This window comes from Elephantulus edwardii, unplaced genomic scaffold, assembly GCF_000299155.1.
Source record: "Elephantulus edwardii isolate Elephantulus edwardi_28Jun2011 unplaced genomic scaffold, EleEdw1.0 scaffold00135, whole genome shotgun sequence".
Taxonomy (NCBI): Eukaryota; Metazoa; Chordata; class Mammalia; order Macroscelidea; family Macroscelididae; genus Elephantulus; species Elephantulus edwardii.
Window position 1 is genome coordinate 7,224,550 of NW_006399885.1, and position 17,013 is coordinate 7,241,562.

At 41.1% G+C, this 17,013-nt stretch overlaps 1 protein-coding gene and 1 pseudogene across 2 annotated transcripts in view; both read left to right on the plus strand.

The window, feature by feature from the left end:
• The window catches only part of ATP8A2 (ATPase, aminophospholipid transporter, class I, type 8A, member 2), a 720,462-nt gene that overhangs the window by 81,415 nt on the left and 622,034 nt on the right, over nt 1-17,013 (plus strand). For both annotated transcript variants that reach the window (XM_006894116.1, XM_006894117.1), the window contains exons 10-14: nt 186-351; nt 8,331-8,458; nt 9,838-9,915; nt 16,027-16,115; nt 16,698-16,742. In XM_006894116.1, the coding sequence (XP_006894178.1) occupies nt 186-351; nt 8,331-8,458; nt 9,838-9,915; nt 16,027-16,115; nt 16,698-16,742 (506 nt within the window). The remainder of the gene's footprint in view (nt 1-185; nt 352-8,330; nt 8,459-9,837; nt 9,916-16,026; nt 16,116-16,697; nt 16,743-17,013) is intronic.
• On the plus strand, nt 1,676-3,094 carry LOC102843571 (annotated as a pseudogene).

A 17,013-nucleotide genomic window follows, 5' to 3' on the forward strand; every position in this document is an offset into this window, starting at 1 on the left:
TAAAACTAGCTGTTGAATCAGAAACATGGCACAGTTTGTAAAAATGTCATTAGTCTTCTTACAAGGATTATAGCCTTATTCCCCAGAATTTGTTCAATTGTACTGTCTTGCCTCGTTTTGCCCTTACCCCTTGTCCCTATGTCTATGTTCTTTGCTCCTTATTGACTTTAAATGCTGTTGTATAGAATTCAACCAAAGCACCACTGAAGAGATCGAATGTAGAGAAGGTGACCAATGTGCAGATCCTGGTGCTGTTTGGGATCCTTCTGGTCATGGCCTTGGTTAGCTCTGTGGGGGCTCACTTCTGGAATGCATCTCACGGTGGCAAGAACTGGTACATCAAGAAGATGGGTAAGTGCTGGTGAGCTCTTTATTGATCTAAGAGACAAAACCGTCCTAGGAAAGTTTCTCCAAGCAGAGTCATACACCCTTTTCTTCTCTTTAGCTACTGAACATGACACCAGCCTTTCAAAGAAGATTGAAAGATTATGGATGGTCATGTGCAAAAGTGAATATGGGTTCATTAAAGGCCTGCCTTTTTACTCATATAACAATTATTTTTTAAAATACATCTTCTGAGGAATTTTCTTGGTGATCATTCATGTAGCTGGAATTTCTTTGTTTAGCAGAACTGACTTCATATTCTCACTCTTATTGCCTTTGAGTCAGAACTGACTCATAGCTGCCCCTCAAGCCGATTTTCTGAGGCTGTAGGTTCCACGAGAGGAGATCGCCCTTCTTCTTATGACAGATCTACTGTTGGATTTAAAACACCAGAGTGGTACAGTCTCTGGGTTAGCAGCACAACTCCCTACAGGCTGGGACCCCACACCGGGGCCCCTAAGGTGCTGTGTCGAGTGGTCTGTAGGGTGTTGCACTGCTGGCCCAAATGCAGTGCCTCTTTGGTGGTTCGGATCCACCATTCCTCTCAAGAAGGATGGGTAATCTCTTCCCATGCAGTGTACAGCCTTGTAAGCCCTAAGGTGGTTCAGCTATGAGGCAGTTGTAACTAGATTACAATAAGACTTCTTATTGCCGTCCATTTTATTCCAATAACGTACAGACGTGCAGAGTGTCAAGGACTGCAGCCTACAATATGGATTGAGGATCAATGTCAAGAAGACAAAGATTCTCACCACTGGACCAATTGGCAGCATCAGGATGGATGGTGAAGAGATTGAGATTGTACACAGCTTTAGTTTGCTTGGCTCCATAGTCAACAGTCTTGGCACCAGCAGCCAGGAAATTAAAAGGCGCATTGCAATGGGAAAGTCTGCTGTTTTATTCCAATAACGTACATTGCACTCTTAACTCCATTTTCTCCAACTTTGTGCTGTTTCATTATATCCATATATATAATAATATATATGAAAATACATCATATTTTGTTTATGTTATAAATCCAACAATGAAATGTTGTCATTGTTGGTTTAGATGATCTTGTGTCTTTTAAAAAGATAGGTTCAGCAACTGCCTACTTGGTTCCTGACTTCCAGTTCTTGGATTTGAAGCCTCACATCAACCTGTCCTCTTCCTGCGTATCTTGGAATTGCTCAGCCAGCAACCTGAATTGTTCATCCTGGTATCTTCGGTAGCAACAACGTTGAAGCAGAGGCCCTTTACCAGAAAAGACTGTATTTTCTAAGGAGCAAAGGTTCTGAACAGAATCCTCGGTATGAGCAGCTCCTCTCCACCCAGCCTCTTTGACCTGACAATGCAGAAGCTAATGAAAGATGAGTTGTGGGCCATCAAGGCTCTGCAGTCTGTGTCTCCGATCCTCGTCCCACCACTAATGACGGAGGTCATCTCCAGCAGGAACACCAAGATTCTTCAGGCCATGGTGCAGTCCTGGCCCTTCCCCTGTCTGCCCCTGAGGGCTTGGGTGGAGGATCGGAACACTTACCCAGATGTCTTAGATGCTGTCCTTAATGGCTTTCGTGTCCTCCTTGATTTGAAAGTTCCACCCAGTGGATGCAATCTGAAAGTGTTAGACCTACGGCCAGACTTCGTCAAGACCTTCTGGAAGTTGGAGTCTTCAAATGAGCCCTGTAATTCTCAGAGCTCCTCACAGGATCCTAACTCAGGAGAGAAGCAGCCATCTCCTCCTGTCTTGAAACTTGTAGACTTTTGGTTCAATGACGCTTGTGAATATCAAGTGCTCAACTTTCTCACTAAGAGGATAGAGAAGGGGAAAGTTCTTCCCCAGCTTTTCTTTAGTGAGCTGGAAATTATGATACACTCAATAACTTACCCAGTCATGGAGAAGATCCTACAAAACGTTCAGCTTGACTGTGTCCAGACGCTAGAAATCATCCCTACCCTGAACCTTCGGGACCTGGGCAGATTTGCTCCTTTCCTGGGCAAGATGGTTCATCTGAAAACCCTCGAAGTCTGGCGATCCATGACAGACATCTGTGTTACTCAGGCTGAACAGGAGATGGATGCTATCTACACACGATTCACGTCTCAGTTCCTCCATCTGCACCAACTCAAGCATCTCTTGCTATACTCTGTGTTTTACCTGAAAGGATACTTGGGCTAGATCCTCAGGTACCTGGACACCTCCTTGGAAACTCTCTGCATCAAAGATTGCGCACTGTCACTATCAGACGTCACGTGCCTGAGCCGGTGCCCCTGCACCAGCCACCTAAAATACCTTGATTTGAATGATGTCGTCCTGACTGACTTCAATCCTGAATTGCTCAGACTTCTGCTATAAAGAGTCTCAGCCACCCTGGAACACCTGGACTTAAGTGGGTGTAGAATATCTGATTCCCAGTTCACTGTAATGCTGCCCGCCCTGAGCCTCTGCTCTCAGCTCCAGTACTTTGATTTCTGGGGGAACCATGTGTCCACTGTTGGCCTGGAGAAACTGCTGAGACAGACACTGCCCCCCATTCAGACTAGGCACCTGGTCCTTCCTTTCCCGCTGGAGTGTTACAGGGGTCTCGGTGGTCCTGTCCTCAGGGGGAGACTTCAGCGGTTTGAGACTCAGCTGACACTACTCTTACAGGAGTTAGGGCCACCGACCAGGATCCATATGGATCATGATTTATTTCCATATGCCGTGATTGAGCTCTGGTTTGAGGTCTGATGAGGTTCTCCTCACAGGGATGACGCACTCTCAATCCTCAAAGTACAATATTTACAATTTTTAATATTTGTGGATCAGTGAATTTGTCAATTATATGGCACAAGTGACACGTACATAGAAAAGAGAGCTAGAGGATGGGGATGGAGTATAATGTGTAACCATAAATGCAAACCCAAAATCTGTAAACATTCATTAAAGAGATGATGATGATAAAAAAAAGATGTTAAAAGAAAAAGGTGTGTATGTGTATAGTATTTTTTTAAAGATGCAAGATAGACAAGCACACACACACACACACACACACACACACACACACACATTTATGTAGTCCTTATTTAACATTTCCAGTAAATTTGAAATTTTCAAACACTAATGTGCTTTCTTGCAGCTCTCTTTATTCTTGTCTTCAAGTATATACTCATTAGGCTGTTCAGAATTTTTTCTCTTCTAATTATTTTATGGAGAAACATAAACTTATGACAATGAGAACTCTCTTTTTAAATTGAGATTTTATTGTAAGTTTATAAAGAACTTGGATTTCCATTCATCCATTGCTGTGCATTTTCCTCCCAGTTAGCTTTTTTCTTTGGAAAAAAAAAAGTTCTTTCATTGTTATACAGTCCCTCCCCACCACCACTTTACCATGCAGCTCTTATTCTGGACTCTTGTCATACAAATAATATATTCTTTTTATACAATTCTCTCCCTCATCTGTTTCAATGCCATGTACATTATTTGTACAGTATCCCCTCTTTTCTTAGTTTTCCCCAGCCCCCATGTCAGTTCTGTTTTATAACAGTGGCACTATGCAGTATTTGTCTTTTTGTGAATGAGATATTTCACTCAGCATAATGTCCTCCAGGGTCAGCCCTTTGTATAATATTTCATGAGTTCTTTGTTTTTCAGTGCTGCATAATATTCCATTGTGTGAATATACCAGAACTTCTCTATCCATTCATTTGTTGATGGGCACTTGGGTTTTTCCCAACTCTTTGCTGTTGTGAACAAAGAAGCAATAAACATGGATGTACATATGTGTGCTTGGGTGTCAGTTATGGTTTCTTTAGGGTATATTCCCAGCACTGGAATTGCTGGGTCAAATGGTATTTGTATTTCCAACTTTTTGAGAAAGCACCATCCTGTTTTCCATAGTGGTTGCACCATTTTACACCCTGACCACCAGTGAATAAGAGTTCCAATTTCTCTGCAACCTCACCAGCATTTGCTGTTTGCTGCTCTGTTGAATTTTGCTATTCTTACTGGGGTTAGATGATATCTCATAATTGTTTTGATTTGCCTCTCTCTTAGTGCTAGGGATTTTGAACATTTCTTCTTGTGTTTGTTCACCATCTGAATACCTTTTTTGATGAAGTGTCTGTTCATATCCTGTGCCCATTTTTCAATGGGGTTGTTTACCTTTATCTTGTTGTGATACTCAAGTATTTTATAATTTCTAGATATCAGACATGCCATTACCAAATATTTTTTTTCATTTAGTGGCTTCCCTTTGTACCCTCTTGGAGAAGTTTTTTACATAGTGCATAGGGATTTGATTCTTAGAAGGTCCCATTCATCTATTTTATCCTCTCCTGGTTGTAGGGACGATGAGAACTCTTGGTGACACTTTACCAATGTGTGAAATGAAACTGTAACTTTAGTTATAGGTTGGATTGCAATCCATGATTTTGGTTCTTAAAATGTATACTTGGATTTTGTTGAGTTTCTAGCATTATTATGAAGGTGAATGTGGTTGTTATGTGCCACATACTCATAGCACAACTCATAGAGACCCTATAAACAAAAAAATCTGAGTCTTATCCTAGCCTGTGCCATCTTCACCATCTCTGACACGCCTGAGCCCATGGCTGCAAGTCATTTTGTTAATCTATCTCATTGAGAATCTTTCTCTCTTTTGCTAAACTTTCACCTTTCTGGGCATGATGTTTCTTTCTAAGGTGAGCATCTTCTAGCAACGTACTATATTATGTGAGAAGAAGATTCGTCATACTTGCCTCCACTGAGCACTCTGGATACACCTTCTCCAAGACATATTTGTTGGTTCTTTTGGCAATCCATGGGATAAGTTCTCTTCTCCAACACCACAATTCAAAGGCATTGATTTATCTTCTGTCATTCATATTTGTTGTCCAACTCTGAGACGTATAGCACATGACTGAAAAGACTATGACCTAAATCAGGCACACCTTAGTCTTAAAACTGACATCACTGCTCCTCAGTACTTTGGAGAGGTCCCTGACAGCAGACTTTCCCAATGTAATTTGTCTTTGTGGACTTCTTGACTTTTGATGCCAATGGTGTTGACTGGGGCTCCAAGTAAGATTAAATCATTGATAATTTCAGTGTTTTTTTATCACTCATGACATTGCCTATTGTCCCAACTGGTGAATTGTTTGTCTTGATGTTGATATGTAATCCATATTGAAGTCTCTGATCTTCTGCAGCAAGTGTTTCAGGTCCTTCTCACTTTCATCAAGCAAGTTTGTGTCATCTGTTCTTTAGTCAAGAAGATCTTCCTAGTTTTTACTTTACCCAGGGTATTATGACCTTCAAGGAAAAACTTCTTGTTTTGATATCTATAAACCTTGTGATTTATCCCTCTGTCCTCACCTTTCTTACTATCAAAGATGACCCTGTCTTTGCTTTAGATTTAAGCTCTTTGGGTTCTTGTTCTCCCAAAACATTCTTCTTCCTCTTTTTGGTAAGTATGTTCTATCTGCCTATCTATGCCTGTTTTCCTTGGGCATATTTTTCCCATATCATGATCTTATGATCAGTCTTAGTGTTATGTGCGGTTGAGTCAGATCCTACTCATAACTGACCTTCTAGCAGGTTTTCAGAGGTTGTAAATGTCAAGGGAGGAATTTGTCCATTTTTCTCCTAAGGAGCAGCTGGTGGATTTGAACCACTTGCTTTTGGGCTGCCAGCGTAACTCCTTACCACTCAGCCATTAGAGCTCCACCAGTGCTCCATGGAGGCAAAGATGACAAAGCTTTGACTCACATACTTTAGACATGCTACTAGAAGAAGCTATTCCTTAGAGAGGAGCATCATGCTTGGAAAGGTCAATGAAAGAGAGAAAGACCCTCCGTGAGATGTATTGACATAGTGACTGCAACAATGGGCTCAAGTGTGCCAGAGATGATAAGGATGGCACAGGATAGGACAGGGTTCAGATCTGGTGTTCAGAGGGTCTTTATGAGTTGTGCTTGACTTGACAGCACATAACAACGGTCATCTCTTTGATGTGTCCTGATTATAGCTTTGCTTCTATGTTGTTGTGTTGTTGTTGAATCTACTGTCTTTGCTCTGTGCTTCTGTAGCATTCTGTGAACTCTTCCCTTGGAAATGTGCTTTGATGCATGGTCACCCTGATGGATGACCTTGCTTTGGCTCATCCCTTCCTCAGCCTCCTATGTGGCAGCTCTTTGCTTGTGTCTTGATAGTACTCGCATTCATTTATAGCTTCAGGCACATAGTACCCACCTACTGTCATTGAGTCAGCTCCAAATTATGGCAATTCTATTAAGTCTACAAGGCTGTAACAAGAAGAGATAACTTCATCTTCTTCCTGAAGGGCAACTGATGGAGTTGAACTGCCTACCTTTGGGTTAGCAGTCTATCACTTAACCTACTACACCACCTGGTCTCCTTAACACACAATTGTTGTTATTATGTGCCATCAAGTCACCTGCAACTCATAGCAACCCTATGTATAATGGCTCTAAACTCCTCTCTACCCTGAGCGAACCGTATCATCTCTGACACTCCTACCCTCATTACCATAGTCATCGAGTCAATCCATCTCATTGAGGGTTTTCCTCTCTTGTGCTGTCCCTTCACCCCCTCAAGGATAACGTCCCTTTCCAAAGACTAGTCCCTTCTTGCAACATGCCCAAAGTATGTCAGATGAAGCTTCAGAATCTTTCTTTCCAAGCAGCAGCCTTGTTTCACCCTCTCCAGGATGAACCTATTTGTTCTCCTAGCAATTCATGGTATATTCAATACTCTTCTCCAGCACCATAGCTCAAAGGCATCAATTCTCCTTCTATCATCCCTTGTAATTTTCCAGCTTTCTGATGCTTAATAAGCATGGCCTGAATCAGGTGCACCTTAGTCTCCAGAATGACATCGTTGCTTTTCAGTACTCTGGAGATGTCTCTGACAGCAGATTTTCCCAATGCAATTTATCTTTTGATTTCTGGATACTGGTACCAAGAGTGTTGATTATGGAGCCAAGCAAACTAAAGCTGCTAACAATCTCGATCTCTTCATTATCTATCATGATTCTGCTTACTGGCCCAGTGGTGAGAGTCTTGTTTTCTTGATGTTGAGTTTCAATCCATATTGAAGGTTGCAGTCTTTGACCTTCTGCAGCAAGCACTTCAGGTCCTCCTCAGTTTCAGAAAACAAAGTTGTGTTATCTGCATAACACAGATTGTTGATGAGTCTTCCTTCAATCCTGATGCCACATTTCTCCTCATAGAGCCCAGCCTCCTTGATGATCTGTTCTGCATATAGATTGAAAAGTTATGGAGATAGGATACATCACTGGCATACACTCTTCCTGATTTTAAACCATACAGTGTTTTCTTGCTCTGTTCTGATGACTGCCTTCTGGTCCAAGTATAAGTTTTGCATAAGCAAAATCAAGTGTTCTGGGATTCCCATTCTTCTCAGAGTCAGCCACAGTTTGTTGTCCACAACACTGGTAGACATGCATCTGGTACTACCTGCTTTCAGCCAACATCCATCTAAGATTAGCTACAATATCCCTAATGCACAGCCTCTTCTAAACCCAAGCTTGCACATCTGGCAGTTCTCTCTTTATGTTCTGTTCCAGTTGTTTTTTGATAATTTATAGCAGAATCTTGCTTGTATGTGATATTAATGATGTTCAGTAATTTCCACACTCTGTCAGATCACCTTTCTTTGCAATGGGAACAAATATAAATCTCTTCCAGTCAGTTGGCCTCCAGATTTCTTGGCATAACTTCGTGAGAGCATTCAGGGCAGAGTCTGTTTGTTGAACTATGTCAATTGGCATGCCACATATTAGGTAGTAAAAAATGATTTTAGCTTGAATATCTAAATTATACATAGACAGTTGGACTTCTGTTGTAAACATCTTTTAGAAAAAACCCAAACAATAAAATTATGAGAGACAGAATCGAGAATGTGACTGCAGATGCACAGATGGTCTCATTTTCTTCTGCAGACACGAGCTCGGATAATTTTGGATACAACCTGCTGACGTTCATCATCTTGTACAACAATCTCATTCCCATCAGCCTGCTGGTGACTCTGGAGGTTGTGAAATACACACAAGCCCTTTTTATAAATTGGGTGAGTATTAAAACTGGTGTACAAGTTAAGCTACTGGGTAAATGTTAGTCACCGTTTTCTTTTTTTTTTTAATTTTATTTTATTATTTGTATGTGTGTGCGTGTACCGTCAAATCAGATCTGACTGGTACAGGAAGAGATTGTCCCTCCTTTCCTGGCAGAGCATCTGGTGGATTCGAACCATGCGCCTCTGGGATTGCAGTGCAGCTTCTTGCCACTAGGCCACCAGAGCTCCCCAGTCACCATTTTCTTAGAAAAAGAGCCCTGGTGCTGTACCAAAGGCCTTGTGTCTCCAGCAGTTCAAATTCACCAACGCCTCAGGGGAGAAAGATGGGCAGTATCTTGCAATTAAGATTTCAGTCTTGGAAACCTGCTGTTGGATTGCTGTGAGTCAGAATCGTCTTGTCAGCAGTAGAATTTCCTCAGATCGTTAGTCATTTGGTAAGCCCCTTGAAAATGAAGCAGCTCTGGTGGCCTAGTGGGTAGGGAGTTCACTGCCAACCCAGAGGTGAGTGATTCAAATCTACCAGGTGCTTCATGGGAGAAAGATGGGCATTTGCCTTCAGTGTGATTTACAACCTCTGAAAACTCCCTGGAATGTCAGTTATGAGTTGATTTTGACTTGACAACGATGGGTTATAAGTCTGTTGGCTCATTTAGGATTGTTGTTGTTGTTGTGTACTGTAGAGTTGGAACTGACCCAGAGTTGACTCTAGGTTTTCAGAGACAGTGATCATATGGGAAGAGATTGCCCATCCTTCTCCTGCCGAGCAGCTGGTGACCTTGAACTGCATGCCTTTGGGATTGCAGTGCAGCTTCTTGCCACTAGGCAGCCATTTGAACTCACCATTTGTGATTAGATTAATCTTAAAACTAACCTGGTCAGTTTAAGCCAAACGGTCCTCATACCCAAATGCGAATTTACCTGAGAAAGAAGGGCAGCCTCCTTACATTAAAATATACAGCTTTAGAAACCCAACAGAGGGTCACTATTAGTCAGAATTTACTCAATGCCAGTCAGTTTCAGGTGACGTAAAGTCTTCTTGAAAACTAGATCGTCTTTATACTGTTCACCATCTTCTCATATATCACGTTAGTTTTCGATAGTTGATTTCTTTGTTGTCAGATGCTGGTGGGTTAACGCACACCTACACTGTGAATCCATCTAATTGAGGATCTTCCTCTCATTTGCTGACCCTCTACTTTCCCAAGCATTTTCTATAGCAATAGCCACTATTACTTTACCTCTGAAAATTGAACATTAGCATGCCTATAAAGTACAATGGTTTTATGATACCTGTTCTTAATTTCTCCTCTGGATTAATAAATAAGGGGTTCTTGGCACGTGTTTCTCAAGGGTTCTTTCTGTCTGTGTACCAGGACACGGACATGTACTACATGGAAAATGACACCCCAGCAATGGCTAGGACGTCGAACTTGAATGAGGAGCTTGGGCAGGTAAGTGCATCTTCTGGGACTTCACTAACAGCTATGTGAAGAGCGATGAACTTAAGGGGTGACCGGTGTTAGAAGACACTGGGAGCTTCCCATTAAAATCCCACAGAACCTTCGTTGAAAGTGGTGTATTGAAGTCTCCTACTGTCACTCTGGAGTTATCTGTTTCTCTACTCAAATCTGTTAGAGTTTATTTGGGGCTCTGTCATTGGTTTCTTACTATTGTTGTGTACCATTAAATCAGAGCTGACTCATAGTTGACCCTCCACTGGGTTTTCAGAGGCAGTAAATTGCACGAGAGATCACAGTCCTTCTCTCGTGGACCAGCTGGTGGATTTGAACCACTTGCCTTTGGGATTGTAGTGTAGCTGTTTACCAGTAGGTCATCAGAGCTCCCTGTTGGATGTTTAGAAATTTTATAATTAGGTCCTTTTGCTCAGTGACCCTATAACTATCATATAATACCTTTATTTGTCTCTTATGCTAGTTTTTGTGTTTATCAGAAATTAGTATTGCCACTCTTCCTTTTTTTTAGTTCTCTTTTTGAACTTTTTTTTTAAATAAAATTTTTCTTTTATACTGGTTTACTTTACAAATTTCCTATACATTGTTTTTGACCCCAATCTTTCTCATTTCCTTTATCCACCCATCAAATGGTGTGACACTATGATTACCGCCTCCCCTGAAGCCCCTGCCCATCCTCAGCCCTCTACTCCTCCCTTCCCCCCTTGGATCCGCATACCCGTTGACTGATGTTTTATTGGTACATTTTTTTCCACCTTTTGATGTTCGGCCTGTCTTTGTCCTTCTGTGTAAGGTGTGTTGTCTGTAGACAGCTTATTAATGGATCGTGCTTCCTAACTCATTCTGTGACTCTTTTTCTCTCTCTCTTTTTTTTTTTTTTGTTGGTTACACTTTAATACATCAGATGGGCTTTGGTGGACAGTGGGGCACATTCAGTCCTTCTTGGCAGCTGCCTTCCTCATGGCAGCCAGGACATTGCTGAGTTCTTCTCGCTTCCTCTTGGTGCAGATGTGTGTCCCCACCCACTCTTTTTCTCTTGACCAGTGCGTTTAATCCATTCAGATTCAGTGCAACTATCAGTTACTATGGTTTTATTGCTGTCATTTTTCTTCAGTTTTTTTATTGTGTTGCTGATACCGTTCTTCCAGCTATTAATGTTCTTCTTTGCTGAGTTCCTTTTGCTTATGGTATTTCTTATCACTTTCTTCATTGCTGTTGATTAAGGCTTAGTATTTTTGAGGAGATGTTTCATAATTTTCTTAGAGATAATCCTGTTATATACCGAAGTCTGAAGCAATTAACTTAATTTTTTTAATACTAGTTTGTTTATTTACAAAATTTGAATATATTGTTTTCCACAACAGATCCTTCCCTTACCCCCATTAAAGTTCATTTAATCTTGAAATTGCCTTGACTTCCTCTTAGAAGTAAAAAATCTGCAACTACACTCTTTATTCCCTTTTTATATTTGTAGCTGTGTTCACTTTCCCATAAATTGCTTAAAACCCATGAGTCACATTGATTATTTCCAGAATAGCCTTCTGTGCATGCTTTTTTGATATATGACTTTAGTGACTTAGGAAAGTCTTCACTGATACAAGATTCTAGGAGTGATAGTTAGGAAAGATTTTCTTGGGTCTAGCAAAAGGTAGTAACCTCAGGAAAGTCCTTTTTTGATACAAGATTCTAGTTATTGTTGCTGTTACATGTCATCCAATTGACTGCAGTTCATTTTAACGTTAGACAACAGATCAGAACCTTCTTGTTCTGTCCCCCGCTGTCCTCATCCCTGCACCAAGCCCATCGTTGTAGACACTGTGTCAATCCCTCTAGTTGAGGATTTTCTCCTCTTTACTGACCATCTACCTTTCCCAGAAGGATATCTTTTTACAAGGCCCCGCCTGACAACATCCCCAAAGTGTATGAGAGAAAATGTCACCTTCCTTGTCTCTTAAGGAGCTCCCTAGTTGCACTTCTTCTAAGAGAGATTTATTTGTTCTTTTGACAGTTCATGGGATGTTCAGAATTCTTCTCCAGCACCATCACTCAAAGGCATTAATTCTTCTGTCGCCTTCTCCAGGAAAAACCTATTTGTTCTTTAGCAATCCATGGTATAGTCAACACTCTTCTCCAGCACCACAGTTCAAAGGCATCAATTCTCTTTCTGTCATCGCTAGTCACTGTCCAGCTCTCCGATGCATAGCATGCAATTAATTGTGAAAACTATGACCCAGATCAAGTGCACCTTAGTCTCCAGCCTGACGTAGTTGCTCTTCAGTACTCTGGATAGGTCCCTGACCGCTGAATTTCCCAGTGAAATTCGTCTCTTGATTTCCTGGCTGCTGGTACCAAGAGTGTTGACAGTGAAGCCAAGCAAAGGAAAACTTTTAACTGTATCAATCTCTTCACCATCTATTATGATGCTGCCAATTGGCCCAGTGGTGAGAATATTTGTTTTCTTGATGTTGAGCTTCAATCCGTATTGAAGGCTGCAGTCCTTGACCTTCTGCAGCAACCACTTTAGGTCCTCCTTAGTTTCAGCAAGCAGGGTTGTGTCATTTGCATAATGCAAGTTGTTGATGAATCTTCCACCAATCCTGCTGCCACACATTCCTCCTCTTACAACCCAGCATCCTAGGTGATCTGTTCTACATACAGATTGAAAAGGTATGGAGATAGAATACATCCCTGGTGGACACCCTTCCTGATTTTGAACCATTCAGTGTCTCCTTGCTCTGTTCTGACAACTGCCTTTTGGTTCAAGTATAGGTTTTGCATAAGCACAATCAAATGTTCTGGGATCCCGATTCTTCTCAGAGTCAGCCACAGCTTGTTGTGATCCACACAGTCAAAAGCAATCAATCAATCAGTCAATCAATGAAGCACAGATAGACATTCTCCTGGTACTCTCTGTGCTTTCTGCCAAGATCCATCTAACATTAGCCATGATATCCCTAGTACCATGGCCTCTTCTAAACCCAGCCTGCACATCTTGCAGTTCTCTATTGACAAGTTGCTCCATTCGTTTCTGGATAATTTTCAGCAGAATCTTGCTTGCATGTGACACTCAGATTTTCCCAGTGCAATGCATCTCCTTATTTCCTGACTGCTCGTACTCAGGGTGTGAATTGTGGATCCAAGCAAGATGAAACTGTTGACAGTTTCGGTCTCCTCTCCATCCATCATGATCCCATTGATCCAGTAGTAAGAATTTTTATTTTCTTGATATTGAGACACAATCCATACTGAAGGGTGCTTTCCTTGATCTTCTGCAATAAGTGCTTCAAATCCTTTTCACCTTCACAAGCAAAGTTGTGTCATCTGCGTAATGCAGGTTATTGATGAGTCTCCCTCCAATTCTGATGCCACACTCCTCTTCATAGAGGCCAGTTTCTAAGATAATTTGCTGCTCTGGATGTGCTCACTAAGTTGTGCCAAAAAATTTGGAGGACAGCCAGCTGGCCAACTGACTGGAAGAGATTAATATTTGCTCCCATTCCAAAGAAAGGTGACCTGACCAAGTGTGGAAATTATCGAACACTATCATTAGTGTCACTCCCCTAGGCATGGCAAAGGGACTCAACTCCAGACGCAGGGGTTGAGAGGTTATGCCATTAAGAAGAAGCAAGAATGGGCCATGTCCTTTGGACCCAGGGTCCCTGAGGTGAGAACGTCATAGACAGTAGGCAGAGAGCCGTAACACCAGAGATGACATGAGGTGGGGAAAAGCAAAAAGACAGAAATGGTTGCAACAGAACCAGAAAGACTGGTATTAGACTGTGCAATGGGCTTCCTGACCCATGGAGTGAGGCAGATCCAGTGGGTATGTTGATCTGTGTAGCATGAGAGCTGAACTCCTACAGTCTTGCTGGTGGAATGAAGTGCCTTCTCTAACTTTGATGCACTCAGGTTTGCCAGTCCATGGACTGAGATTGCTGAGTGCCTTCAGGCCCAAGGCCCACTAATGGGATGCTTCTGCATACTTGTTGGTGGAGTTAAAAAGCTTTATGTAGCTGTAACACTTGCTGGGTCAGAGTGTAGGCTAGGGCAGGGTCCTGAAAGCCCAGCTTTAAGCCTCCTGTGCTCATGGCTAAGAAGATGCAACTATCCTGATCAAAGAACTGCATCCTACGTCACTCTTGATCTTGAGTTGATGCTTCCCTTGTAAATCTCATACATGTGAATGTGATCTCTGAGTTTACTTGGGCAGTGCAATGAATTATCAGACCCACAAGGGACATGGAGAGTGAAGATGGAGAGAGCATGTCAGAACTGATGAAAGATTTGAGAGAAGAGAGGCATGTCTGAGCTCCGACTCTTAGGACTCAGTCTTGGGCTCATGATCTTCATTCTCTTCTCTTCCCCTCATGAAGATGTGGAAGAAGTCTGGCACCACCAAGCCATTTTTATAGAAACCATTTTCCTATTCCTGGAAAACCAAAAACGAAACCAAAAAACAAGCAAACAAAACACAAACCCTCTGTCATGAAGTCAGTTTCAACATATAGCGACCCTACAAGTTTCCAAGGATGTCACTCTTTTCAGGAGACTGCCTATCTTTTTTTCTATGAGCAAGTAGTGAATTTCAACCTAGAAATTTTCAATTAGCAGCCTAACACATTACACACGATACCAAGACTCCTTTCCCCAGTCTTGCACTCAGAACTTTCACTCATTACTCACAGTGCATTCATTTTACATTGTTATATAACATGTAAGAAGGAAAGGCCATGATGCTTGGAAAGAGGTTATTATTCAAGGAGAGGAAGACCTTCGGTGAGATGGAGTGACACAGTGGGTCTGAGCATGGTGGGAACTACGAGGATGGCACAGGATAGAAAAAGTTTAGATCTGTTGTTCACAGGGTCAGTATGGGTCCTAGTCACTAACAGCAACAGCAACAACCACTTGTAACAACTGACTTTCTAGGAACTTTAGTAATACTTCTTTTCTTAAAGCCTCCTCGGTTGAAATTGAGAAGTCATTTCAGTGTCTTTCCTTAGAAGAATACAGAGAAAACAATTCATCTTATTAATTTCTCTTTTACAAAATAATAAAACACTGTCTTTCAAAAACAGTTCTTTGATTTCACTGGAGTACAGCTGGCACCCAGGGACACTCAGAGACCCTTGTCTTTAAAATGCCATTGAGAAGCTTGAGAAATCTTTAGTGGAGATAAATCCCAGCTAATTACCACGCCTCACCAATTCATCATATAATTTCTCAGAATACGAAATATAAAATTATTTTTTTCATTTCTTGGTCAAGTCCTTTTAATTTATAGATATGGAAACTGAGGTCAAGAAGGATTAGGTTTCTTTTCCAGAGTTTGCAGAACCAGTTAGTGTTGAAAGTGCGCACTGGACTCCCTCCTGTCTCATGATCCTGTCCCTCTTCCCTGCTGTGATTCTGACCCAAGTTAGTGCCATGTGCACAGCACCTTTGCCTTTGTACTAGATCCCTTGCATTTGGGTAATCAAGCTGAGGTGGTTTGTTTTTTAATCAACTCCGGTAGTTTCCCTTTTCACCGTTATGTACTGAAAGCTTTGTGTAACACGTCTGTAAAACCTTGTAGCTTGTAAAGTAACACAGCAGACCATATCGTGGTCTTCTTGTACACATTTATTGTGACTGTGATTGTAAAATTTAAAGTTTGTTTATCTGACCATCGGACCATCTGAGGATCTCCGTTCTTACTCCAATTTTGGGGCAGAGACTTAGAAAAGGTTTTGCAGGTTCCATTGTGGTATTGAACTAACAATTGTAAAAGACCTCATGTTTATCTTAAAGACAAATCTGTATCATTGTTGCTATCCTTATAAATAAAAAAAAATGGTGCCATGGCTCATAATTCTCACATTTCCTTTGCTCGTAATTTCCACTCCAGTTGACTCTAGAATTTGTTATGGGGAAAACTTCCCAAGTGACCTAAATATTGAAATAAATTTTCTGTTGCTGATTTGCTCGCTTTAAGGAAATTGACTCTTTTAATGTAATGTAGCTTTTGAAATACACAGAAGGGAAAAACTTGATCTACTCTTCCTTGTGCAGTGTTAAATTCTTTTGTGTGTCTTCTTTTCTTTCTTTTAGGTGAAATACTTATTTTCTGACAAAACTGGAACCCTGACGTGCAATATCATGAACTTTAAGAAGTGCAGCATTGCAGGGGTGACCTATGGGTGAGTGTCCGTTGCTTCCTGAGAACTTCCCTGTCATTCTTCCAGCAGAACAGGTTTCTTTGAAATTATTCACATGCCTTGGCTTTTTGATCTTTTGAAAAAGTGTTTATAAGGAATATAAATATGTAGCTATTTTTGAGTATATTTTAAATTTATTAGGTATTGAGTCAAACTTGAACTTGTAAGTCCCAGGAAATGAAATCAAGAAAGGTTATATTTTTATAATTTGGTTATAAGTAAATAAGGCTATATTTTTAATTTAGTAGTTGAAAGTAGTTTACTCATGAAGTCTTACTCAAGAAATCTTAGTGCCTGAATGGTGCAAACAGTTTGTACTTGACGAAGTGAAAGGTTAGCAGTTCAAAACAAACCAGTGTACTTATGAAAGGAAGGCATGGAGATATCCTTCCATAGTGATGCCAGCCAAGAAAGAGTCTTGTAGGGAGAGCAGTTCTGCTATGTAACACAGGGGGGTGCAGTGCGGCCATCAGGATGGACCTGATTAGGTCTGGGTTTTGGTTTGTTTCACCTGTCCTTTAATCACAATTTAGTGGCCAGTGTGTTTTTTCTTCTCTCTGGCAGTCACTTCCCAGAACTGGCCAGAGAACCATCTTCAGAAGATTTCTGGTGAGTTGATTCTGGTACTTACTGATATATTAGTGGAAAAGACTTGGAGATGTTTTCATATTGGCATAGCTCAGCTGAATATAAAAATTGGATATGTGATGAGAGATAAATAGAATAATGTTTGAATATGAACATATTTTCAAAGTCCAATAACACTACAAGACTTAATAGTCAGCTTCCTGACTTAATATTTCCTACCCATATCTACTTTCCAGAGGCAGCCAAGAGCAACTTTTTTTAAAACTTTTGAAAATATTTATAGCTATATCTA